Source organism: Crocodylus porosus, unplaced genomic scaffold (genome assembly GCF_001723895.1).
Source record: "Crocodylus porosus isolate Cpor-Errol unplaced genomic scaffold, CroPor_comp1, whole genome shotgun sequence".
Taxonomy (NCBI): Eukaryota; Metazoa; Chordata; order Crocodylia; family Crocodylidae; genus Crocodylus; species Crocodylus porosus.
This window is the reverse complement of record NW_017728948.1, coordinates 44,103,540-44,131,334: the sequence shown is the minus strand read 5'-3', so window position 1 is coordinate 44,131,334 and position 27,795 is coordinate 44,103,540. Positions and strand designations below refer to the sequence as shown.

General features: G+C 42.4%; 1 protein-coding gene across 9 annotated transcripts in view; it reads right to left on the bottom strand.

The window, feature by feature from the left end:
- The window catches only part of TBC1D1 (TBC1 domain family member 1), a 178,849-nt gene that overhangs the window by 83,057 nt on the left and 67,997 nt on the right, over positions 1 to 27,795 (bottom strand). For 8 of the 9 annotated variants that reach the window (XM_019552947.1, XM_019552951.1, XM_019552950.1 and 5 more), the window contains 5 exons: positions 11,695 to 12,225; positions 8,783 to 8,872; positions 4,786 to 4,890; positions 3,672 to 3,804; positions 1,504 to 1,595 (listed from right to left, as the gene is read on the bottom strand). In XM_019552947.1, coding sequence (XP_019408492.1) covers positions 1,504 to 1,595; positions 3,672 to 3,804; positions 4,786 to 4,890; positions 8,783 to 8,872; positions 11,695 to 12,225 — 951 coding nt within the window. Of the gene's footprint in view, positions 1 to 1,503; positions 1,596 to 3,671; positions 3,805 to 4,785; positions 4,891 to 8,782; positions 8,873 to 11,694; positions 12,226 to 20,889; positions 20,896 to 27,795 lie in introns of those variants that run through there. The other variant, XM_019552956.1, reaches the window with a different exon arrangement.

Here is a 27,795-nt window from a genome sequence, read left to right as displayed (position 1 = left end):
AATCCTGGCACACAGGTGGCTAAATAGGGGTGGTGCGGGGCCTATCTTGGCATGCAGGGTCCTCAGTCATCGCTTCTCCAAACTAAAATAACCCTAATTCTAGCAGCCTTTTTCCTGTTGAATTTTGCTTCCCACGCCTCAAATAATTGTTGGCATTCTCTGCATCTGTTCACATCTTTCCTGACATCTGGGGCCCAACACTAGACAGAATACTCCAGGTGATCCCTCACCAGTGCTGAATAGTGGCAGATACACTGCCTTTGATTTGCAAGTGACACTCCTGTTAATCCCACCCAGTATGATGTTGGCCTCTTTTTGGCAAGAAGAGCACACTGTTGGCTCATATCCAATTTATGGTCCACTGCAATCCCATGAATCCTTGTCTGTAGTTCTCCAGTTTATTCAAACATTCCCTAATCCAAGGGTGGGCCATTATTTGGGCCCATGGGCCACACAGGCAGTTTTGGGTAGCTGTCATGGGCCAGTCAGCATCACCTCCCGACAACAGGCCAGAGCCCACGTGCCCTGTGGCTTCTCCCCGCCACTGCCAGCAGTGCCCAACCTCTGGCCCTGGCTTGCCTCATGCCCACTCCGGACTTGCAGAGTGGATCACCTCCAGACCAGCTGGGATGCACATGCACAGCCACGACTCCAGCCTACCCGCACCTGCTCCAAACCAGCCTGCCCATGCTGAGCAGCGGTGGCAGTGACGGTAGCCTGCAGAAGCTGCTGTTGGGTGCAAGGGAAAAGCAGCCACCTTCCCGTACTGCTGCCGGGACCTTCTTGCTGTAGCCACCTGGAGCCAGTGCCTGGGCTGGACTGCCCTGTGACTCCTCTCCACTGCATCACTGCCCCTCTGGGCAGCCCAGAGGTAGTGCTGGTGGCGACGGCAGTGGAGAGGAGCCGCAGGGCAGCCTGGACATTGTTTACCGTGGGTGGGCAGGTCCAGAGGAGGCGAAGGGTAGCCTGAGGCTGGGGCTGTACACCTGGGTCCTAAGTGGTCCAGAGCTGGTTTGCCCTAGTTGGCGTGGGTCCAGAGAAAGCATAGGCCAAGGCTGTGCAGATGTTCCCTGCCAATCTCTACGGGGCCAGCACAGCAGCAGCAGCCAGAAGGAGCTGCTGTAGCCTCGGTTGCCTAGAAATAGAGTCTAGCTCCGGACCCACCCCAGCCCCGCTGCACGTCCAGGGGTGGTGGGACATGCCATGGGCTAGATGCAGTCTAAGCCAGGTGGGACTGAGGGACCCACCGTGGGCTGGACAAAGTCTTTCCACAGGCTGTATCCAGCCTGCAGGCCATATTTTGTCCACCTCCACCCTAATCTGTATTTGTGCATGCAGCTATTCTGTACCAAATGCAGAAACTTTCAATTGCCCTTGTCAAATTTCATCTGACTGATCTGAGATCATTTCTCCAGTCTATTCAAGTTTTCACTTGACACAAACAATTTTAGTAAAACACAAACCAACAACTTAATAAAACAAGCAAAAAAGCACAAAGATTACCTGAACCTCCTCAAAAACAGAGGCTTGTTCCTGATTATTTAGTGTTGTTAGATGCTTTTGTAGTTCTAATTTAGTTTTAGAAGGATGTAGTCCTAGGAAGAGGGGAACAAAAGGAAAAGCAATAAACCAAGCCCTAATTTGCGACAATTTAATTATCATATAATCTTTACTGGAGGTCTTAAACAAAGGTTGCATTAATGTTGTTTAAATAACTTGATCTGTTTCACTTATTTTAGAAGAATGCTACATTAACCTAAGCAAATATGAACATATTCATATATGTATGATGAGAAAATGCACCCTTTGCAACAAGGAGTTTTGCTGAAATAGAAAACAATTAGAATTGTTAGCCAACCTAGAAAATGCTGTGTTATTATAAAACACAAAGTGAACGTACCATGTGTTGGAGCTTAACCAGACTGCCTTTACTGGTGTTTTGTACCAAGTTTGTATTAATATTTGCTACTACTTAATTATGTTTATGCCTCATTCCAGAGGAAGGCAACCTTTTGCTGGTTTGAGCCACTCTTTGTCACCTGGTCCCTCCCACGGGCTGGAAGACTATATCCCCAGAGTGACCAGCTGCCTGCACTTACACTCACGGCTGATCTCCAACCACTCTGTACAGGTGGCAGACCAACAGACTCTATAGTGAGGGAGAGCACTAGGGAGAGCACAGTAGAGCTCTGTGCCATAGATCCCTTGCGCCGAAGCAGACCCTTCTGTGTGAGACCAGATGGTAGGTTCCTGACCCCTGCCTTAGTAAAACTCTTGATGAAGCAAAATATTGACTAAGATGCACTGTATACTGCATTCTCCAAATATACTGAAAGTTAAAAGCAGATAACACTGTCCCTCAGATATATTATTCAAGTTCTTGTCCCAGATTAAGCTGGTAACAAATCACCATCAAGCTTCTGAACTTCTGAAAAACACCTGACTGTGGAACATGGTCAGTGCTCTACCATACTGGAAGTGGATTCTCTGGTAGGATTCAATAGCATGTCTGCACAAAAAACACATCAAACTCAGTAATGCTCTGTGTGAACTGCCTCCTAAACAGGAAGTAGCATAACTATCCTCAAAGCATGACTGATAGACTAATTAGCATGAAGGCAAACTAACTGGAACTGTCTCTCAGTAGTACTAATTAACCTAACCACGTGTTGTCTACATGTGGCAGCTATGCAGGGAGCACTGCAATGTATTTAAGGAAACTGCTACCGGACATAGCCTGTAAGACTCAACTGGCCTTCTGAGTGCCCTCAGAATCAGAGCTGTTTAGAAGGCCAAACAAAGTACAGTGCAATGCAATTTTGGAAATTCTCCAGTTTCTACAGATTAATTCTAGATAGGCCTTAGTCCAACAAGCTACTGCTAGTTTGATCTGACAGCTGCTGTCCCTTATTCATCACAGCTCTACCTTAAATAGCTAAATCCTTAGCTGTGAAAGCTGCTGAAATTGCAACACATTTCTTCTGGACAACAGATATAGGCTGCAAGTCTATTGTTTCTATCAAAGATGAAACAAATTCTTTAAAAGATCCAATATTTGAAATCACGCTTAACAGTAGCCTAATAACACTATCCAATTTAATTGAATTCATTAACAACTAGTAAAGTATATCTTCTTTAAAAGATCTTATAAAAGTGATTTTCAGTTTTACTAGTGTATAAATTAGAGAACCAAACTCTTCAATTCAATTTTGTAGATAGCTATTATTTTTTAAATATTAAAGTACTGTATGAATAAATTTGGCTTTTGCTTGACAATTCTTCTTTCCTACAATCTATATTTCAGTTTTTAAAACAAAAAATCTGGCTGGCCTTCAAAACCCACAACAAAAATCAATACCCTAAGGCAGGGGTGGGCAAAAAACGCAGCCCGTGGGCCGGATGTGGCCCACCAGGCCATTCTGTCCAGCCCATGGGTCCCCTAAAAAGTTTAGAAAATTAATATTTATCTGCCCCGGCTGCCTGTCATGCAGTCCTTGATAGCTTTTCAAAACTCAGTAAGCAGCCCTCCGCCCAAAATAATTGCCCACCCTTGCCCTAAGGAAAAAGTATATTCTTGCATATAAGTGTTTTATACGTAAAATTCTCACTCTGAACAGTCAGTCAGTCTCAGACACTCTGAGAGTGCCAGTATCAGCTTAATAAATACCTACCTTCTATTTTCTCACAGAGTTTATGCAGGCTTTGCATAGGACATACTTCACAGAGCTGGAGCTGAGATCTGGAGGTTTGTTGCACAGCAGCTACAGTGAAAGCCTGTTTTAGAGTCATCATGATTTCATCAACCTAAAGAGAATAACAACAGAAACCAAGGTGAATGAACAAAACTTATGTTAAAGTTATGTTGGTGTGCTTTTTCTTTGAAATGGCATCTTAGGTTAATATTTATGCTCCAGAGCAGAGGATGTCAATGAGACAATGACCCGATTACTAGTGAAGCAGGGAGCTTTGACTTTAAAAATCAACACTGGTGTCAGTTTTAAGGACTCCCCATTCATTTTGATGGGAATTCTATTGCATATAATCTGATTCAATACTTTGTTAAGCATGAAGTTTTCCATGGTCACCCAAAATATCAAGGGAAATGATTACATTGGTTTTAATATTCTTATTTCTGCCTTAAACAAATATTAACTTTTTTTTTACATTACAATCTTAAGGACATTACATTACATTACACTGCAATCTTGTGGACAGCATCGAGAGGGTCCAGAGGAGGGCCACTTACATGATCAGGGGGCAGCAGGGTAGACCCTACGAGAAGAGGTTACGGGACCTGAACATGTTCAGCCTCCACAAGAGAAGGCTGAGGGGGGATCTAGTGGCCTGTTATAAACTACTCGGGGAGGATCAGCAGGCATTAGGGGAGTCACTATTCCCCCATGCACTGCCAGGAGTGACCAGGAATAACGGTCACAAGCTGGCAGAGGGCATGTTTAGGCTAGATATCAGGAAGCGCTACTTCAGACAGGGCGGCTAGAGTCTGGAACCAACTTCCAAGAGAAGTGGTGCTGGCTCCTACCCTGGGGGTTTTTAAGAGGAGGTTGGATGAACATCTTGCTGGGGTTGTTTGACCCCAGTATTATTTCCTGCCACGGCAGGGGGTCGGGCTAGATGATCTACTCAGGTCCCTTCTGACCCTAGAAACTATGAAACTATGACAATTACATTCTGGGTGCAGTTCCAGGGCAATGGGAATTGAAAACACTAAGCCAAAGAAACCTCTCAGCAAGGTACAAGATTGCTCTCTTCATTTATGTCGCTTACCAGGGCTTCATCTGTGCACTGAAACACATAGCAGACAAAGTGGCAGCCTCCGCTTTCTGAAGATTCTCTGCAGATGAACCCAAAATGGTCCACATGCCTAATTCCCTGGCATAAAAGAACAGCAGTCAGTCTCGTGCCGACTCCATACACAATTCCAAAAGCATAACAACTTTATGGTAAATGAAGTATCTCATGCCCGCCATGTAATATCTATCTAGCCCATTAAAGAAACCACTACTGCACACAACTTTTTAATGTATTTAAATCAAAAATACCTTTTTGCAAATGCAACAAACTGTAGGGAGTTTGGGAAGCACTTGCATGAATAGGAAAGGGGATAATTGCTGTTCAGTGTTTGAATTGGGGCCATGAAGATTTAAATTATTTTCGTAGGGTTTTGAAGTTGTGTCAGAAAACTTGAGAGGCAATGTAAAACCAATATGCAATAATAGTTTTAAAGGTCTCAGGTTCATGATTTTTCACATTTCAGTGGAAGCAGAGATTTTTCCCAAATTGACTGTCTACTGAAATTTCCGAAGTCCTTCCCTGCTTCTGCTTGTCCTTTGTCAGACTCAGATCTTTTCACTAAGTGTTCGAAGAAGTTTTCATTATTTTCATCAGCAAGAGTTGTCTCTGCTTACTAAGGAGAGATGATGGTCTGTACAGCTATTATTCCTATTTTTTTTATCATGGTGTTTCCTTCCTTCTTAAAACTAATACTGTATTCACTCAAGTACAAAATGAGGGATGGGGAAAATCAGCATGGGAAAGAAAGCCCTTCATCTTATATTTGCATACAAGGAAACCTCATTAAAAGCATTGTCTATCATTAAACAGATGCCAAAAGCAGCATGCGATCAGTAATAGAAACCAACTTGGTGTTAGGATAACAAAAAATGGTTGGATTTGTTGCATCAAAACCAGTACATGATTCACATAATTCATAGTCAATTATAAATATTCTGATTTTTATCAAGTAGGTCCTGTTTCTGATGTTCTTTACAGAGCTGAAATTTGTCACTATATCATGAGGAGAGTAAAATAATAAAATATGAACACACAAAACAACCAGCAACACTAAAAAGCATATATATACACATACATACACACTCACACGTAGCATATATATTCATATATATAAAACCCATTCACCTAAAGTAATCTGAATAGTATTATCTCCTTGCTATAAATATTAACAACCCTTTAGCAGGTGCCAGTTAAATCCAGAAAAGTAACTTAATAGATACCCAGCTTCTTGTAATATGACAGTTACATACTCATTTCATTTTTAAAATAAGTATCATGACAAAGGCAAACAGCTAGTATTAATACTTCAGCAAAAGAAATGAATTAGAAAGATAAGCTGGCACTGCATCCTCAGTTTCTAAAAGTCTAATTTCCACTAAAAGCACAGCCAATCTTAGGGTTTTATTTGGTTATCCATAATAATTCCTGAATGGATAATGACATGTTATAGAAAATGCAAGGCATGATTCTGCTCTCAATTATGTATTTGTAAGTTCACTAACTTCAGAACAGTATACTCCTTATTTGTAGCATTGTTAGTGAGATAAAGATAAAAGCTAGGCAATGTTTCTGTTGATTACTCTGAACTATGCATGTTCCATACTGGGTACTATTCTGAGTTCTTTCTCAGCCTGAATGAGCCATGGTCTTCTATGGTCTTGTGCTACAGACCTGGGAAAATCGAAATTCTTATCAGGTTATTTAGAATCTGTTAGAACACAAAAGGAATTAACCACTATTCTTTGAAATGTGTTTAAAATACACATCCCTAAAACAGCTCATCCCACTAGAATGGGTTGTAATGTTACTAACATTCCAATTTCTGTACCAAGCAATCCATTAACAAAAAATCATAGGAATTATTTGTGATCCCAGACACAATCATGCCATGCTCTATATCTCCAATATCAAGCAACAGAGGAAATGAAACACTTTTTTCCTAGATCTTTCCTCACCTAACTAGCAAATCATTTAACCATCCATTTACTTTAAGCACACTACTTTTCCCATGGCTTTGGTTAGGCACGTCTTTGAAGGTTTTGCTGAACTGGGGCACGAGAAGTTTAAGTTTGTATAATGCAAAACACAGCTGGCACACTCTCAAGACCTCATAATGGGTGAACAAGCCAGCCTATTAAAATACACAAAACTTCCATTCTTTGGAAGCATACTTGTTTAATATGCCAATTGCTTAGAACAACAAGATCAAAGCAGAGAAACTGAGGCAGCAACCTTTGCCTCTTCTCTCACTTTCCAGTATCAGAAAGATGGGGAGCTGCTGCATATTCCCTAGTATCTTCACTTTATACACCACCTAATCAATAGAGTTTTACAGGGAAAGGGACATGCCTTGATTCAGAAACTAATTTCCTTTTAATTCTGAGAAAAACATAGTTGATCTTGAAGGCAAGCTACAAGGTTTCATCTAATGAGTCAGGATTCTGCCTGAGGAAGTGGCTTTGAGCCTTAAACTGATTTAAGAGCATCTGCTCAGGTGCCTACCCTGGAATGACAAAAATCAATTAAAAATACTCCTTTAATTAAAAGAACCACAAGTTTACGTAAAGGTAAGTCAAGTATAGGTAATGCCTTAAATTACAATCTCAGAACATATTATGAGGTAAGTAACACATTACAACATTGCGTAGTTATTTAAAGAAAGCATCCTATGGAAAATGTCTACAAAAACATTGATCATTAAGATATTTGAGAATTTGAAAAACTGGAAAGCCTGGGATAGGGTTGGGCAGGGAATGTCCAGTGACGGGTCCTATGTTGGCTTTGATAACCTTGGGCCTTATTACATCTTATGCCGACAGCCACGCTAATGTTAATCAGCTTAGTGGAGCAGTCGCACCTTAAGGCAAAAAGCTGTCTCTGACCTTCCTTTACCTATGTCAAGGCTTGGTGACCAGGGGCAAAACTAGGAGCTAGGGGCAGGACTGGCTCACTGCTCCTCCTGGGCAGAGTGAGCATCACAGCCCTAGAGCCCTTGGAGGCTGTGTTGCTTCCCACTGCCACTCAGACCAGCTCGCTGCTTTCACCAAATGGCAGAATGGGGGTGGTCCTTCTGCACCCATCACACTGGCTTGCTTTGCCAGTCTAAGCAGTAGTACAAGGCGCTGCAGCTGCCAGGTGCTCTGGAGCTTCAGTGTTTGCTTTGCTTGACATGCCATGGGGGGAAGGCAACATGCCCAGCCCCACTGTGCCCCAGCATCCCCACTTCCCCGAAATCAGGAGGGGCCACTGCATCCTTGGATGCTGGAGGTCTTCAACTTAAGCAGAACAGCTGTAGGGAGTGGCCAGACCCTAATGGAACAGGAGCAAAATTAGGCAGATTAGAGATAATCCTGCCCTGGAGTGGCCTTATTTAAAGACAAATAACAAGTGCTTTAAACCACTTAAAGGTGTTAATGTGCAGCCAATCCAGGAGTTAAGAGCTCCAAAAGCTGCCTAAAATTACTGGGTAACAAGGCCCCTTCAGTGTAGCTATGCCTGAAACCCCTTATCAAAACTTTAGATTAGTGGTGCTCAACTTTTTTGCCCTATGAGCCAGATGGGCTGCGCCTAGTCGGTTTGTGGCAAAGGTTTGTGTGACACAGAAATCAGCCTCCCTGCTTAAGACACACCCCCAGTTTTGGAGGGCTAATTTTTAGATGAACGGTGCATGTGGTATGCAAGTAAACGTGGTATTTACAAAGATAATGTTCAGTAACATCCAATGGTCTGTTCGGGCATTATTACATTAAAATGCCCGGAAATGGCAATGTGAATGCTGGACTTGCAAAAGAGTGAATCCTTCTCTTGAAACTCGAAACCAGAACTTAGTCCAATAGCTTCTTATTGATCAAGACCTGACTACAGATATTACAAGAGTAACTATTAAACACAAAATTAAAAGCCTCATGAAATCACTGATTAACAGAAAGTAATGTGAGAAGCCCCAAAATTAATATACCACCAAATTTACCTGAGAGCAAAATGAAATTTCTTTAAAGCTTTTCTCAAGTGCTACTTTTTTTGTGTCTGGGCTGATGAGGTACACCTCAGACTGGCCAATCTAAAAAAAGTTAATGAAAAGAGAATATTATTTAGCATTGAAAACACAACGGATTTGTTCCAACCGCAAAAATGGTTCCCAGACACAAGCACTCTCAATATTTATTCTATTTTACACTTTAAAGCAACTGAGATTTATTGATACTAGTAAAATAGATACCACATTTTCCATGAATAAAAGAAAATATATTCATGCAAGGTTTGACCTTCCTTGCTACTCTACAGCACTGTAAAAATACTGAATCGGAATTTTGGTTTGTGTAAGGCAAAGGAAACAGTAAAGGAACTGCATTTAGCTAGACAACTGTAAAACTAGATTTCAGGCAAGGAATTCAGCAGACTTGGCGTGACAATTTTTCAAAGTTATGTGGTAAACCTTCAGTGAGGGGTAACTCTAGGTTTGGAAATCCACCTACTTTCCCAATTATTTTTTTTTTTAGAAGCTTCATAAGACATATAGGGTTGGATGTATTTCCAGCTATAAAAATGAAGGATTGGAGGGCTTTTATTTATACTTAGTTGTAAATTAATTTCTGATCCTGTAGCTATTGTAAATAATAGCTAGATTTAGATAGGAAGTCTTCTGATAAATCAGTGCTAGCTTTAAAGTAAAACAAGTGTTCAAGATTTCAGCCTTTGGCAGCGTTTTTCATTAGGATTGGATGTGACCCAATATGGAATGTTTAAAACTACCCAGAGTTGCCAGTGTGTCAAAAAATTGCCAGAGACAATCCTGCAATTAAGCCAAGAGGGGCAGGCTGATTGCAGCTTGGTGAACTTCCAGTTATTTTCTTCTTACAAAGGTGGTCTCTCCCTCATAAACACTAAAAGCAAATATACCCACCCTCAACCCCAGCAACCTTTAATTCCCAGAAGGCTTCATTCCAATGAGGGAAAAGGGCAGGAGTAGGGGAGTGGATCACTTCCCTAAAATGCTGGCCAGGACAGCAATTTCCCAGGTCGGATTAGGAATATCAGAAACTGTATCAAAGGCATTTTAGCAGAGTTGGTAGGCAGGCATCCTTGTTCAAATGTTTTTCAGAGTTAACATGCTAAATGTTCGGCTTCTACTTTGACCCTTGGAATTTCCAGAAGTTCTTTTAAACTTACAAAATCTGAAGAGGTTTTTTTCTCTTGGTTAGGCAATTAGCTATAACAGTTACCCAGGAAGCAGAAGACCTGGGCATCCCTCAGCCAGGGAAAGTTTTGTACATTCATCTCTGAATTCCAGCACAATACCCTAATGACCACAGTACCCTAATGATTATTGAATCCCACCTCCAAACAGAAACATAGTTCACTGTGCATGCTCCATAGTCATGGTAACGTGTTTGTGTCCATGCTGCATATGGAATAAAATCACAAACAGGGTGTAAGTGACAAAAATGGTAGTTACATGGCTGGGTAACTGCCATGAGGCATGTGAAGTAAAACAACATTCTACATATTTGCTATCTCTGCAAGGCCTCCAGAACAAGCCTAGGTGTGGCTCGTTTCATCACCAACAGATAAACCATGGCCACTAATGCCCATACCACCTGCCCTCAAGCTCCCATATTTAAGCACCACAGAGGATTCTGGGGCACTTCTGGGTGACTCTACCTTCGGCTCCTGATACAATTGGGGCTCCTGGTATATAACTGGGGCTGCTCCAAGCTGCTCAGGTGCACTACTGACCCATCAATGCTGCTTAATCTGCAGGCTCAGGCCTGTGTAGAGCAGGTAGGAATGAGTAGGATTCATACCTCTCACTATTGCTATCAAAGCCAGAGAGACAGCCTTACTTGGGTACCCACTTTCAGTATTCATGTACAAAGAGGTTAAAGCCATTTAGTTTCCATTTCTGTAAAAAAAAAAAAAAATACTTAAAATTTCACACCTCTTTCAGATTTAGGTTGTTCTGGAATGCAAAAGAACTTTACAGTTTGGGAGAGGGATGGCAGGGGGGGGGAAGGTGGAGAGAGACATTACTCTCCCACTCCACCTTGCAGTGCTTGCTATCATTACCAGAGCAGAAATAGAGATATTTAAAAATTAAGACTTACTTAAACAGAGGCTATCAAAACATCAAAGTGAAAATCCTATCCCAGTGGAGAGGTATACATATGGCATTGCTTTTAGTAAAGCACTAATTTTGCTTTCAATCTTCCTCTGTTTGCCACCCTGAAGGAGCCAGTCTACAGCTGCAGAGCTTAGACAAAATACCTACTACTGCTATCCCTAGGCACATTTCCACTCCAGCAGTTACAAAACATTGTGCTTGTGGTTTCACTGTGAAGGGCACCCATTAATGCAGTGCACCTCCTCCCCCACTTCAAGTGAGGATGTGAATGAGAGCAATAAGAGTGATGTCAATTTAGTCTCATGCTGTCTACATGTTAACTTGTAGACATGTTTTCAAATACAGGACCTGTATTTAAAGAATCTTCCAAAGAATCTGCACTTTAACTATAGGTAGTATCTTTCACTTACAAAATTGTTTCTGCTGTTTTTACTTAACATGATTATGTATGTCATAGAAATAAAAATCAATTGCCAGATATATATAAAGGCATAATAAAGAAACATGCCTTAATAACTTCAGTTATTTTACAAGTTTTTAGAAGCCCAATTTTTCAGTTTAACTCATTTTGACCAGTGAAGTCAAGATCTGCATTGACTGATAAAATTATATAGAAACATGTGATTTTGTTTAACTCAAGCCCCAACAGCTGTTGTTAAGCTATTCAAGGAAGAACCTATTCTGTAGGATATCTGCTTTTGCATTTACCATCCAGAATCTAGAGACATAAAACAATGGCAAGAGCTGTAATCTTGCTTTACCGTAAACAGCATAGTCCGGTTTTCTGCAATATCTGTTGGCTGTACAACACTGTGCCCATACATATGTTGACTTTTTATGTTCAGCAAAATAGCATCTTCCTCAAAAGAGCTGATAAAGCTGTTGCTCCTGCGACTATCTTGAAAGTCCTTCTTAAAAGAAAAGGAACGCAACCCAGGCTGAGAGTAGGACTTCCTCATTGGCTTTTTCTCTTCTTCATCACTGACCAAGGGTTGGAAGACTGATCGGAATTTATCACTTAAGGAAAATCCCCCTGAGTTACTGGCAGTTTCATGTTGTTGGGACAGTGAATTGAACTCCATTTTTTTTGTACAGCTGGCATGGTTAAATTTTTCAATACATTCGTCTATGAGGGCTGGGGGTGCATTTTTATGTGCTACTGTCACTCGCCCACAGAACAATACTTCAAACTTCTTGGCAAATGGGTCTTCAGAATCAGACAGATTAATCTGAAATTCTTCTTGACGAGCAATTTTTCCAGCCTGGCGAATGGAGTTAATAATCTCAGGCACCTATAAGAAATAAGGACAAATTGTATATTAATAAACAACTTTATAACTGCCAGACTGGAATGTAGAAATTCCAAAAGTGGCTACTTGTGTCATTTCAGGCAGTGAATGCATCAGCAGTTAAATATTATTCAAAAGAAAATGTTTGCAAGAGAATGAAGAAGTGTCTCCTTCATTTGTTTCTCTAACAAAAGAGCAGCATCATAATACACCTGCTCTTAAGGTCTGCTCTTCCAAGGCACTAAAAATTTTCATAGCATCAATGAGTCAGAAGGGACCTAGACAGATCATCTAGTCCGACCCCCTGCCATGGGCAGGAAGGAGCATTGGGGATGGCAAGGGTCATAAGACCCCAGCCAGGTGCCTATCCAGTCTCCTCTTGAAGATCTCCAGGGAAGGTGAGAGCACCACCTCTCTGGGAAGCCTATTCCAGGCTCTGGCCACCCTTACCGTGAAGTAGTTCTTCCTAATACCCAACCCAAATCTATCCTTCCTCAGCTTGTGGCCATTGTTCCTGGTGACCCCAAGGGGGGGCCCGGTGAACAGACTTTCCCTGAGTCCCTGCTGCTGGCCCCTGATAAGGCTGTAGGCAGCCACAAGATTCCCCCCCTCAGTCTCCTCTTGCAGAGACTGAAGAGATTCAGGTCAGTGAAGCATAAGTACTTCACATGACCTTGCCAAAGGAAAAGGAAAAAAGAAAGGAAAATAAACCAGAATACAAAGAACTATTACAAATCAATCTATAAGCAACATGAAATCTCTCTTAATTTCTTTTATTTTTCATTTTACCCACTCACCAAAAGTCATTGTTAAATTAATGTTAAATGTTGCATATTTCTTGGACCAGTAGCTTCTTCTATCACCAAGTCAAAATATTTTTGACGAGATGTCAATTTGTTTAACAGAAAAAGAAACACTCTTTTTGAGGTCATTTTTTATTCTGTAATTTCTCAGGGTGGGAATCCTGACTACACTGACTTAAGAAACACTCCGTCCATTTTCAGAGAAATATGCTGTTTAACCCAAAAAGCTATAAGTTAAAAAGGCCCAACTTCTATCAGATACCAGTATTTTTTCTTAAAATTAATAGTATCAGATATTGGTTGAACTGCCTGAATTACACATGCAGATCATCTCATTGCAATTTCCTACGCCAATATTTGTAGTATGTGTATCACACACAGTTCTAACATACCATTTTGCATTCTTTCAGCTTTTGATTGAACTAAAGCATTACTTAAGACAGCAGCAAAGCAAACAGAAGTACACATGTGTGCGCGCGCGTGCGTGCACAGAGCATATACTGAAAAATATTTAATTGTGCAGAAGGGTTTTGACAAGTCTCCACTACAGAACCCAGAAAAGCCATCTCCCCATAACTGAGTACAGACATGGAGATATATTCCTGAACTCCATCAACCCTTTCTAGAAATCACCTTGGCCTTTAAAACAAACATGTCCTTTTTTTCAAACAGTGTAAACATAGTTGGATTTTGCAGGAAAGCTGGAACAAGAACCAACAATGGCATTAAGGGAAAAACATCTGGAAGGTTAAAAAAGAAAGAGAAGGGAGGGAAAAAAAGAGGTTTTACTTTGGCAGTTCAGAAAAACATCAATTACATCAATTCTTTCCTTTTATAGATAAGGAAGTTCAGCAACAAGAAAAACTCCAAAACTTACATGGTCAGGGGATTAAAACAATGAGTAACAAATAACCAAAAAGAGGTCAGGAAACGTTACTTCACCCTTGAGCATGAGGCATGAGTCATCAGTTAAATCATATATAGAGCAAAAAGACAATGTCTAGGGGTTACAGTAGAAGACTGGAGGCAATGACCGTAAAGGTTTATTCTTAGCTATGTCACTAATTAGCTATGCGGCTTTAACAGCTCTCTGCTTCGATTTAACTTTATAAGACTGGGATGAATGACAGTCCTTGATGCAAAGACTTATCTTGTAGAGTACATTTTCACTACACATTAGCTCAAATTCTTACCTGACTTTTTGCCCAATCCCCCATCATTTGTACAGAAACCAGTTTGAGCATGGAATGGAGATGGTCTATGTTTAGAGTAGCCCACCTGGCTTACTGACTGGGTTAGACTCTACCCCAGGTTAAAACCAGTTTCATTACAGGGAGGACATAGGCCAAGGGAAAAAACCCCCTCAACTTCTGGTAGTCCTTCCCTACAATTCCTCTCAAGAGCACAAAAGTTCTTCCACAACTGGTGCAAGGGACTGAGCAAGAATCCTAAAGCATCTCAGATCAAACAACCATGAGATAATATCTCCTCACCTCACAAAGGAACTATGCAACAAAGACATATTGTTAGACATCTTATGAGGCTTATTCAGATACTGAGCCAGACTATACATTCCTCTTTTTCTACACGCTGGTTTAAACAAGAGCTGTTTTGGGACTCTTAAGTTGTTTTTGTATATTTGTGCATTCTTAGTTCTTGCCCTGTTCAGAGCTACCACTTAGACTGGGTATAAGGTAACCACCGGTCCTGCTTTATACCAGACCCTCCTGTTTGTAATCCTTTAGTCCCTTGTCCATTTCTGAATGAGCAATGGACTGCAAAAATGTCCTGGTTTTCAGTTCATTGGTAGAAATACATATCAAGCATTTGTCCTTGCGATTCTATTGACTGCGCCTAGAGGCAGGGCAGTGCACAGCCAGGAGAAGCAAGGTTACAATCCAGCCAGGGAAGGAGCAAGAAAGGGAGGTGGCCTTTTTGTAGAGGCCCCACTCCTTTCTGCTCATTGGCCAATGGGCCTAGTGGCCCTGCCCCTCCATCCCGATTGGCCAAGGCAGTGGCCCCACTTCTCAATGCTTGGCCAAGGGAGCCAACGGTCCTGGCCTGTCACCAAGGGGTTGTCCTGTACTCTGGGGATGCATCAGTGGCCACCCTAACTGGGTGACATGGCCAATCTAATTTGTACCACATTTTTTAGATGACCAGCATAAAATATGGAGCCTGTCCTCCTTATCCCTGTCACTGGGCCATGGTAGAGCACTCTAACTGTTCTATACTGTCTAGCCACTCCAACACATTCTACACTGGTCTGAATGTTCGTAAAACATTTTGAAACACTGAAATAAGTTGCTAATGTCCCAGGTCTAGTATCGGTGGGGCCCAAAGCAGGGTGCAGGCTGGCAGGGGTCTGTGAAGCTGGGCTGGGCTGTACCAACGGAGTGGGGAGCTGGCCTGGCTCCAGAGAGCCCCTGCCAGCTGGGACCCCGTGCTCCTGCCACCCTGTTCTGGGCCCCACTGGCACTAGCCCCAGGACACTGGTGCAGGCCCTGAGCTCCCACTGGCTCACTGCCTGCTCACACCCAGTGCCCCCCCAGCCCCGAGGTACAGGCGGGGGGCAGGGCACAGCCCCGATTCCCTGCTCACCAGCAGGGAAGAAGCGGGTGCTAAGCATGGGGAAAAGTGGCCCCTAGCCTGCCCCATGGCTGGCGCCTTGCATTGCAGGCACTCGCAACCTACACAGGGCTGTCCAGAGCAGGCACAAGCAGCTCCAGGCAGGCTGTGAGCGGCTGCAGTGCAGGGGGCTGGCCATGGGGCGGGTGAGGGGCCACTTTTCCCCACGCTCAGCACCAGCTTCTTCCCTGCAGTACAACAGCAGACAGAAAAGAAATTTTTCCTTATATCCAACCTAGTGTGACCATTGGATCTTCTCTTCCTTTGGGGTGCCCTAGTGACCAGATGTTCTCCCAGTTCCTGATGGACACCCCTTTTGTACTTGTAAGCTGCCACCAAGTCACCCCTGAGCCTACGCTTTTCCAGGGTGATGAGTCCCTGTGTTGCATGTACTTAAGGGTATTTCCTCCTGTAGTCTTACAGAAATTTGTAACTAATATGACATTCAGACATTCAAACAGAGAAATACACAGCAGTTATGACATCTGCACTGGACATGGCAAAGTCAGGAAAATAGATAAATATCTGAATGGTATTTTTAACAAATTTGCTCATCTCAATCTTGATTGAACAGATGGATGCAGCGTGGTTCTAATATTTACTACAGATATTGACTACAAGTACCAAATCAGCTCCCTAGCCTTTTAAGAAATGTAAGTTGATTATCAGAAGAAGAAATAACAAAACAAAAAGTTACACAAGGGTCTTCTATAGCATGATAACCTTTTTTCAAATTGCTTTTCCTAATCCCACTAGCCCTTCACAGAGATCTACATGTAGGCTTAGGAAGTTTTAGGAACTCACAAGTTTTAATGCTGGCTCTGAGCCTGACTCCTCTGTGAGCCAGAAACAGAAGGGAAAAGACAACCTACAGAAACTCCTTTGTACCTCAGTTCCATCAATTGTCAAATGATAATAATACTTAACGGCCTCACAGGACAGGTAAATATTAGTTAGTTAAACATCTGTGCAGTACTCTGAAGATGAAACATATTCTAACTATAAAACATATTAAGATCAGTCATGCAGTCCTTCTCCAGGCAACATCATTATTACTACAATGAGACCTTTGCCCTAGTAAGAACTACAACACTGGGTTAATTGTAAACATTGCTTGGACAAACTGCTTAAATTCTGCGGCAAGCCAAGGTACGTATAAACTCTGCTGTTTCTTGATATAAATTTTCACAGGAAAATAAACAGGTTAATTACTGCTGCAGTGCTCTTCTTTCCTGCAGTACATAACTGGGAGAAGTCCAGCAACATCCTACAATACAAAGATCAACATTTCCAGGTTTATTCTGTAATCTTCAATTCCGAGAATTCACTGTCTTCATTGATGGCCTTTCCATTCACAGTGTGGGGGACATGCATGACAAAGTGCTGAGATCAGGAAGACCAGTAATAGAAGACTGGTTCTGGAGACTATGTTTTCTTAGCCCCTATAGTGATGTTCAGGAAAAAAAAAACAAAACAAAACAGTAGGAAGAATTTTTCCCAGGAACAGATCAAACATTTGACATTTAGTGTTAAGGACTTGCCTAAATTAGAAGTTATTCCAAAAGAGGCATTCCTATCTCCCTGCGTAGACATCCTTATTCCAGAATACGAACGGGTGAGAATGAGTGGAGGAGAGAGAGAAAGAAATGCAAATAAAGAGCAAATGTGCCTTATACCAAATTAGTTTAATCCATGCCAGGCACAGATTTTTAAAAAGAACTTTGGACTCTATTTGTGCATCTCCAGTCAGCAGTTTCCAGGGACCTAGATGCAGATAAAGGCACCATTTGCAGATATAATTAGCTTTTTACAGACGTAATTATGTTCACAATAGCATACCTACAGTGATTTGTAGATGGAAGAAAGGAATCTCTTTATTAATGACATGATTTTCCCCATGCATACATAATTTTGGCTTTCTAGAATACTTAAGTCTTCTCTGGCTAACTTTCTTTATTCCAATAGGTAATTAGCAGACACAGATAAACGGCTACGGATGATCAGAAACGGCTCCCCCAAACACAAAACAAAGTATGGAACAGCAGGATAAACAAAAACAAAAAAAGTAATTTCTTACTTAATCACTATTACTTAAATATGGACATGCTTTATCAAGTTATCAAATGTGCAGGGTAGGACTGGTGAACAGAAGAAATACAAACCAAGAGAAACACATGTTCACATAAAAGACGTTCTAAATGCAATATATGACAACTATTAACAACTATAAGATTTATTAACCCAGCAATACAATAGTCTCAAGTAAAATGTGCAGTTATTTTCGTAAATTGTACTATTTCTGAAGTGTTTAAATGGACATTTATTGGAAGTATGTATTGAAAAGATAAGTGAAAAAGGGTTATAAATGAAATCTATAAGCAAAGCCTTAAAATACTTTTGGTTAATCTATTAAAGTCAAACTGGCTTCTAAAACTTCTTGATGTTTGTTTTTATTGGCTTACAAAGGTATCAATTACCAATCTACTCTGTCCATTAATTATTAGAAAACAAAAATAATTTTATGCCTGTGCAGGTTTGTGTTTCTCCATGGCATTCAGTGTTTTGAAAGCAAAAAACAGATTTTCCCAGGACTGACTTTCTGTTCGAAATACAGGAAAATCACTACTTTTTGCTCCAGTTAAATAATTAAAAAAAAAAAAAAAAATGAATAAAACTAAAATAAAAACACTCACTCCTGGAATTTATACAAAGCACATATTAAAGGTCAGATGTCTTCAGCCTGGAAGTGATTTTAAGGAGAAGTGAAGAACTATTTTAATTAAGACAGATGGGTAATAACTGAATGCAACAGCTGCTGTTTTGTGGTAAACAGAAAAAAATATATATCTGTTTATCTAACGAGAATTAAGTTGCCAAATAATCCATTCCACAGAAAATGAATGATTAATGCATTAAAAACTGTGATGCAAGAAAAGCAAAAAGGCAAATACGATTTTAGCTCACCTACAGACTTTACGGTAGAGACTATAAGGTATGAATCTCTATGCCAGTGGTGCTCAACCTTTTTGCCCTGCAGTTCAGATAGGCAGTGTGTAGCATGTCCACAGGCCAGATATGGCTAGTGGCCCATGCAACTGTGTGTCCAGAGGAGGGGAGGATTTGGGGGGAGGGGGGGCATGGCCCAGCCCCAGTTCAGATGCAAGACGGGAAATTTGGCAGTAGGCAGAGAGGTGTCAGTATTAAAATTGCCAGCACTCCCGTGCTGCCAAATTTCCCAACCCATGAGGAGCTCTGTGGGCCAGATGCCATGGCTCCACAGATTGGATCTGGCCTGCAGGCCAGGAGTTGAACACCCTTTCTCTATACGTATTCCTCCAGTTCAACAAGCATATGCTTAAAACATTTAGATACCAGATTAGTCAGGTGCTTAAATTAAGATAAGTCAAATTATTTGCACCAAAACCCTCCCCAAACTCTACTGCCACTCTAGAGAGCTACAATTCCTAGAGTGCCCCATGATGTGATATACTGAGCTAACAGAAAATGCAGCCAGAGCAGAGGTACATTTCTTTTGCAAGACCCAGAACACCTGCCCTGTTCGCTCACCTATCCCTCTTTACACTTCTGGATATGATAGAGGAAAGAGGAGTAATCCAAGGAATTAGCTTGGAGGCAGAAGCAGATCAAAACAAGGAGTTACAGTCTCAAGTTGCAGCAAGAGACGTTTAGGTTACACATTCGGAAGAATTTTCTCACTAGGAAGCTAGTAAAACACTGGAACAGGTTACCCAGAGAGGTGGTAAAAGCTCCATCCTTGGAGGTTTTCAAAACCCATCTAGAAAAAGCTTTGGCTGGGATGATCTAGTTGGGGACGGTCCTGATTTGAGCAGGAGGTTGGACAAGATGACCTCCCGAGGTCCCTTCCAATCTTAACTTTGTGTGATTCTAGGGGAAGAAAAGTGTTAAGGATCAGAATCAGGACACAGCAGCAGCAATGGACAGAGGAAAAGACCCTGATGGGGTTATAAGTTTCCAGTCAATGCCAACAATCAGCTGATTACTGGCATCAGTGGGGAGGGCACTGATCTGGACACATAGTCAATTTAAAATCCTTCACAAACCAACCACCAATATGTCCTACGTGCTATTGATATCCTAAATTAGCTGTGTGTGGCATGTGGTATATTATGGCGCAATTAACTTGTTAATCATGCCATAAATGTAATACCTGCCAGAGTGAAACACTCTGTAGAGTAGAGTGAAGATGTGATGCTGCTGCAAGAGGTGACAGGTGTCACCTCCTCCTGCTACAGCATCTTAACCCTCCCCTGCTTTGTGCACCCAGAGGTTCAAGCCCCCCTACCTCCATTCCAGGATCTCAGGAGGGCAAGAATCAGAGTGGTACCTGGGGAGGGGGCAAGACTTAACTTGCAGCACTACACCTGCCAAGAAAGCTGGCCACCACTGCCCTAGTCATTTAAGTTCAGATCTTGTCATAATCAATCCTTGGTTGAGATAGCAGTGGTCTTATTAGAAATTCATATTGGCTGCTGGAGGCTTGCTACTTCTTATATGCCACTTTCCACAGGAAACTGCTACACCTTTTGAATTGCTGAATAGTTATGGAGGGGACGAGGTCTTTGTACCAATCTTTAAACAACTTAATAAAAGGCAGCATCACATTAATACAGTGTAGTCCATTCACAGCATCTGACAAAGGTTGTCTGCAAAAGCTCATGCCTCTGTGAACCATCTAGTCTCCAAGAGCCCCTCTAGATGTTCAGGTAAAGGTATGATAGGATCTGATAAACAATCCACCCAGTCACACCTCCTGCCATGCCACACGTACATGGCAGGAGGTGTGATTATGGGACCCAGGATCAGATCCTATTACGCTTTATTACTGATGCAAAGGAAGCCCAGGATTGCCATCCCAGACTCCCCCCTGCACTGGCAAGTAGCAAGCTCCCACAACTGTGTCCTGTGGCTGACCAGACTCACAGCTGTGGAAGTGCCCCACAGCTGCCCGAGTGGTGAGTCCTGCACCTGACAGGACTCTCTGTCCAGGCAACACCCCACCACTGCCGGGACTGAGGGTCTCCTCAGCTGTGGGACACTCAGCCCCAGCTATGCATGGTTGAGCCCTGCACCTGGGAGCCTCTTTTCTGAACGGCACCTAAATCCCCTTGTGAATCTAGCCCTTTGTTTCTAAGTGTCCTTTGATTTCATTTTTAAAAAGAAGTCAGAAATAAAAAAATCGTCTCAAGTGAAACACTTTAGTTTGATCTGTATTTTTTTTAAACAAAAACAAAATTTTATTTCAGATATCCATTTTTTTATTTTCTGTTCAGCCACTGATCTATAAAATGATTCCCATAATAGTCAGTTCCTTTTCTGGTTCACATAAACCATCAGAATATAGTAGATGATGCCAGGCTGTGGCCAGCAGGCCATACCGGCAAGCGATACCCGATGCACCTTTCTGAAACATCACCCAGAGGCATCCCAGGATTCCTTCTCAAGACAGGCCTATCCAGTTCTACCCTAGATAGTCAGATGCTTGGTAGAGAAAATTCACCTGCCAGGTCATCCAACAGTGCCATTCCGGGCAAACTGTGGCCCTTTGATCATTTTTCCTTATTAGCACAGTATAAACTGAATTCCCATTGATTAAATCAACCAGGGATGGTAGCTGCCCTGAGTTTTTCAGCAACTACCTACAACACTTAATTTTCCTCTCTAAACTTAGCTTGGTCTCAAGTCCCACATATAAAATAAATAATACCAGCCTCATAAGATAAAAAGGAGAGGACACGTGAATTGTTCCGGGCATGGACGTTTACAGTGACTGATATTCAGCAAATGAGACAGGTTTTTAAACTCTGAAAATAAATATTTTAATGCCAAAGCTTAAAATTATGGAATAGGTTACATATTTCATGATTCCCAAGTATTTTTGGCTTTGTATGTTTTCCTCCAAACCACTGGAACTATGCAAGTATTACTGCATTTACCTGAATATAAGATGCCCCCCCCCCAATAGTTAGAGTCTACACATGGAAAATTTATAAATTTATTATAATTTTCCATGTCTGTAATTTAATTATTTGAAATTATCTTAAATTCATCCCCCTTGCTACTGCAGGCAATGGTGGGGGGGAGGTGATAAGGGGGTACTAATGAAGCAGGCAATGGCGGACAGTGGAGGAGGGGGTACCTGGTTAGACGGGGCAGGGGGGGCAGTAATAGGGAAGGCAATGCAAGGTGGTAGGGGACAGGTGGCAGGCAGCGAGACAGGCAGACAGCTTCTCCCTGCTGCCTGTCCCCTCCCCCACTTACCCCATTGTGCTGGCCCCCCCTCTTCCCCCACAATCCTCAGGCTGCTCCAATTCCTCCTCTCCTCCCTCTTCCATGCTACTTCTGCCACCTGCAGCTTCAGATACCTGCCCCCTGCCTTTCCTCCCATCTCCCCTCACCCCTCTTACCTTCACTCTGCACTGGCAGGCTCTGTCCCTGCTGCAGCCCAGGGCCTATGGCTCCAGTCTGGCCCTGTAACAGTAGCAAGGACCTACAGGGCTGGCCTAGAACAGAAGTGTCAGTTCCCTGCCACTGCTGCTATGGGACTGGCTTCAGCAAGGACAGAGCCTGCTGGGACAGGTCAAAGGTAAGGAGGAGCGCAGCCAAGGAAGAGAGAGAGGGAGATGAGGTATGGGAGGGAGGGGGACTGGGGGCTACAGAGGAGGAGAGGCAGGGCATGCAGAAGCAGAAGGGTAGGGACTGGAGCTGTTGCTGGAGCTGCAGCTCTACCTCATGCTCCATTGTGGTGACAGGTTTTTGTCTCCATGTAAAATGGGGGAAAAACCTCATCTTCTAATTGAGTAAATACAGTAAACAGTCCAACTGTCAGCAAAGGAAGTCAGCATGCTACGTGCAAATTGACCAAGGTAATTCATCTCTATGTTAGCTCTACTTTGTGGTAATAGCAGTGATGACATTAGTATAGCCAGGACCTGGGTGTTTTGCCCCCATATAATTTAACCCTGTTGTAAAGGGGTCTATACAATACCAAGCTCAAGATGTCACTGGCTGCTATCTATGTCAATGTCTCCATGGTTTCAAGAGTCCACTGTGTCTACATGCACATTAATAGTTAATACGAGATTCAAAAGGTCTTTCATCCAGTAGACAGCCCTCCAAAACATCAAAAACAGCTCTTGGGTTTTGTAAGACTAGGAAAAATGTCTTGCAGTTGACCACAAATGGATTCTTTTTTGTAGAAAACTTCTGCTGACTCTTGCCACCTGCCTTCACTACCAGACGTGAAACTACAATATACCAGAGAAGAATTTTATAGAAGTAAGTCTTCTGTAGGCAAGTTAAAGAGAGGAAACCATCAAATAAAACATTTCTACATTATACTGTATAAATAACTCTAAAGCCAACTATATAACATTCACTGTTTAATAAGCACCATGTAGTCAGTGTGTATGTTTACATTTTAAACGGTTATCATATAAAGACATAAAGGGAATGCTTCATTTCCAGTTGGACATTATTGCTCCCTAAATAAAATTGCCAAGAAAACTACACCAGTCTAATATGTTCTCTCTCACATCACAATCCTACTAATTTGACTGGGAACCTGAGCCTGATCATTTTCCATACAACTGCTGAGACCTACATTGCAAAGACTATCCTTTTTACATGGCCATGTGAAGCAGGAAGCTGTCCAGGAAATTTAAAAACACAAAAAGTTTTCCTTTCCCTTCGAGAAAACAATGTCTTAAGTTACTGCTTACAAATCACTATAAAACAGGATAGGAAACAGAACAAGACTTTATTTTATGTTCTACTGAAGTAGGGCAAATCAGCGAGGATTTCTTCCTAGTTAGTTATTTTTTGTGTGATTGAACACTTACAGCATATTTTCAATGAAGCCTTCTAGCATTATCTGACCATTCTACAAAAATACATTTTAAAACAATCATAATGCATGCATACCTCTGAACTTGTCGATCAGCACATTCTCTTCAGGCGAAGCCCTTTAACAGACCCTGCTCTACATGCAGCAGAATCGTGGCCTTAGCTTTTATGCATGCCCTGGCTCACAGGCCATCCTTTAGTTTAGATGGGGTCAACTTTTTTGGCAGGTACACCTCAAATTAGTTCTGTATCTTCCGCAAATGCCACTCTGATCCCTTTCCCTTACCCACGTAAGCTCCTTGCCTCGTGCTCCCTGACCGAGTTACTGCTCATTTTTCCGCGCTCTGCCTTATCCCTCTCCACTGTGCTGCCTATCTCCTCTCCAATCTGCTACACGCCACATGCAACAGGTTACCAGTGCCACTTGTAGCACATGTTCTTTAGGTTAGCCCCCTGTCTCTTATTTGATTCTGTGCAGACCCTGTCACATTATTTTCACCCCTGCCAGATGATGTTTCTGTAGCACCCATGTAATATTTTTAATAAAAGCTTGAATTACATTTCTTTCTTCAAGATCCTTGATTACTACAAATTACAACAAATTATTTTTTTGTTGCAATTACAAATTACAACAAAAACTAAACAAACAAGCATTGCTTGGAAGTTTAATTTCTCATTACATGAACTTTTTCTATGTGCTCATCATGTACAATACTGAAGCATTTGTGACAATATGTAATAACTCTTTAGAGCTACTGGATATGTACTACATACAAATGCACAATGCATTAAGGATATAAAGAAGTATAGGAAACATAAGGCTGGTCATCTAGTCCAGACTCCTACTCAAGGGAATAAAGGGAAATTGTTAGCACCAATTCAGAGAAATATGGTATTCTGCATTTTAGAATTCATCACATAAAACTTACTAACCTCCCTGTGATTCAGCCGGGGGGTTTAACCTTAATGTTTCGTTGTGTGACTTGAATGAGAACCATTCAACTGATTGACAAAAACAGCCGTGAGGAGTCATAGCCCTGACTCACTCTCTCTTGTTGCAAGCGCTAACTTACATTGTTGAAAACCCACAACTTAACGATAATTTTTAATTTACTGAAACTATGATATATCCATATCAATGGGATGTTGCATGATAGCAACTTGGAGGTTAAGTGGCCCACCCAAAAGTCTTTCTATTAAGACAGAGCTAGTCTATATTATGAGAATTCTCAGCTAGGGGGTTTCAAACCCTTTCTAAATGTCTCTTGTTGCAAGCGCTAACTTACATTGTTGAAAACCCACAACTTAACGATAATTTTTAATTTACTGAAACTATGATGTATCCATATCAATGGGATGTTGCATGATAGCAACTTGGAGGTAAAGTGGCCCACCCAAAAGTCTTTCTATTAAGACAGAGCTAGTCTATATTATGAGAATTCTCAGCTAGGGGGTTTCAAACCCTTTCTAAATGTCAAAGATCACTGGCTTGAAAAGAATGCTCTCTCCCCACAATATCTTTCTGATAAAAATCATAACATTCCTCCTTCTAATTACAGGATACAACTGCACCTAAAATCCCATCTGCTGACCTATGTAACTAGCTCAAGCATCTGTCAAAGATTTTCCTGACCTATTCTTTTAACAGAGTGAATTAGCAAAATTCACCTAGCGCAGAGACGTCATGGGAGAGTCCCAGAACAGCTGAATGGAGGACGGTCACCTCCACAGCTAGACAGCATGCAGCTGTGACTGCTTTCCCAATGCAACTGGGGAACAGATACAAAGCCCTGGCAGCACTGGAGGATGATGCAGAAAAAGCAGCTGCAGGGCAAGACACGTCTTCAATAACCAGGCAGGCTGCGCAACAACCAAGCAGCTGGAGGAAGAGACACTGGGTCATTGTGGTAGGTGACTCCTTCCTGAGAGGCATGGAGGGACCCATCTGTCAACTGGATCCCACAGATCACTGTTGCTACCTACCGGGAGCCAGGATGCAGAATATCACTGCAAGGATTTCAAACCTCATCAGGCCCTCTGATTACTATTCATAGATTCTACAGTCAGAAGGGACCCAACGGATCATTGTGTCCAACCCCCTGCCCCTAGCAGGAAAGAGGACCAAGGTCAGATGACCCAAGCCAGGTGACTGTCAAGCCTCCTCTTGAAGACCTCCAACTATGGTGATAGGACCACCTCTCTTGGAAGCCCATTCCAGACTCTGGCCACCCTTACCGTAAAAAATTCTTTCCTAATGTCTAACCTAAATCTACTCTCCACTAGTTTGCACCCATTATTCTTAGTTACTCCCTGGGGCGCTCTGGTAAATAGTGCATCCCCAATTCCCTGCTGTCCTCCCCTGATAAATGTATAGGCAGCCACAAGGTCACCCCTCAGCCGTCTTCTGTATAAGCTGAAGAGATCCAGATCTCTCAACCACTCCTCGTAGGGTCTTTCACAGAGACCACTAATCATACGGGTGGCCTTCCTCTGAACCCTTTCCAGATCTTCCGTGTCCCTCTAAGTGCAGCGCCCCAAACTGGACACAGTACTCCAACTGCGGCCTAACTAGTGCTGCACAGAGTGGGATCATTACTTCCCTTGATCTGTTGGTCATGCATCTGCTAATATACAACAAGGTGCAATTGGCTTTGTTGATGGCCTTGTTGCACTGCCAGCTCATGTTCATCTTGAAGTCAACTATGAGCTGCTGAGGACATACCCCAACCTGCATGTGTGCTGGGGATTCCTCCTTCCTAGGTGGAGTACCTTACATTTATCTTTGTTGAACTGCATCCTATTATGTTCTGCTCACTGATCTAACCTGTCCAGGTCAACCTGTAACTGCTCCCTGCCCTCTAGTGTATTAACTTTGTCCAATAATTTGGTATCATCTGTGAACTTGGAGAGGGTGCTCAAACACACCCTCATCAAAATCACTGATGAAGATATTAAATAATACTAGCCCAAGGACCAAACCCTGCAGGACCCCACTGCCCACCTCCTTCCAGGTTGAAAGTGACCTGTCAACCACCACTCTCTGGGTGCAGTCCCTAAGCTAGTTAGCCACCCACCTGACTGTGCAGGCATCCACTCCACAGCCCATTAGCTTCTCTATGAGAACAGGATGTGAAACTGTGTCAAAAGTCTTCCTAAAATCCAAGTAGATGACATTGGCTTCCGCTCCTGTGTCAAGGCAGCGTGTGACCTGGTCATAAAAGGCTACAAGGTTTGTCAGGCAGGATCTACCTGCAACAAACCTGTCCTGGTTTCCATTCAGCATCGTTTCATCTGCTAGGCTTTCACAAATACACACTTTCATGATTTTTTCTAGTATTTTCCCAGGGATAGAGGTAAGACTGACTGGCCTAAAGTTACCTGGCTCCTCCCTTCTCCCCTTCTTAGAAATGGACACCACATTGGCCTTTTTCCAGTCCTCAGGAACCTGTCCAGAGCACCATGACGGCTCAAACAGCTGTGCCAGCAGCTCAGCAATGACACTGGCCAATTCCTTCAGCACCCGTGGATGGAGGTCATCTGGGCTGGCTGATTTGTACCCATCCAGCACTTCCAAGTGCTCTTTAACTAAGCCAGTACTAACTTTCTGGCAGTCTGTGTTCAAGGTGGGGGGATTGTCTTGGTCAGTATTAAGGAATACTGAAGCGAAGAACTCATTGAAGAGCTCTGCATTTTTGTCTGCATCAACCACCAACTGACCTGATTTGTCCTGCAGCGGCCCTATGCTACTATCCCACAGACCTTGTCCATGTGGGCATGAATGATGCGGCTAGGAGTAGTCTGGACCACGCCGTGAGTGACTACAGGGCTCTGGGGGCCAGGCTTAGGAAGTCAGGGGCATAGGTGGTCTTCTCATGCTGCTCCGTGTGGAAGGGAAGCCAGGCTCTAAGCTCTGCCACAACTTGACCTTCTTAAATGGTCAAGTACTGTGTACGTGCCTGAGCTATAGGACTCATACCAAATACATGGATGTCTAAGTTAAATTCTGCAACCTTGAAATCTACACTGATTCAGTGGTTACCAGTGCTGGCCAATATTACTCCTCCAGATATCTGATGTGACAAAACTACATATAGAGAGGCTGTCCACATGAATGAGAACCATGGATCCCGGTTTTCTCCATTTAAAAAAAAAAAAAAAAAAAAAAAGTTTTATTGATTTATTTACAATTTTAAAGCAATTTTGAAGCCTACCAGTGCCTCTACCATCTTAATAAATTCTAAATACCTATAAATATGTT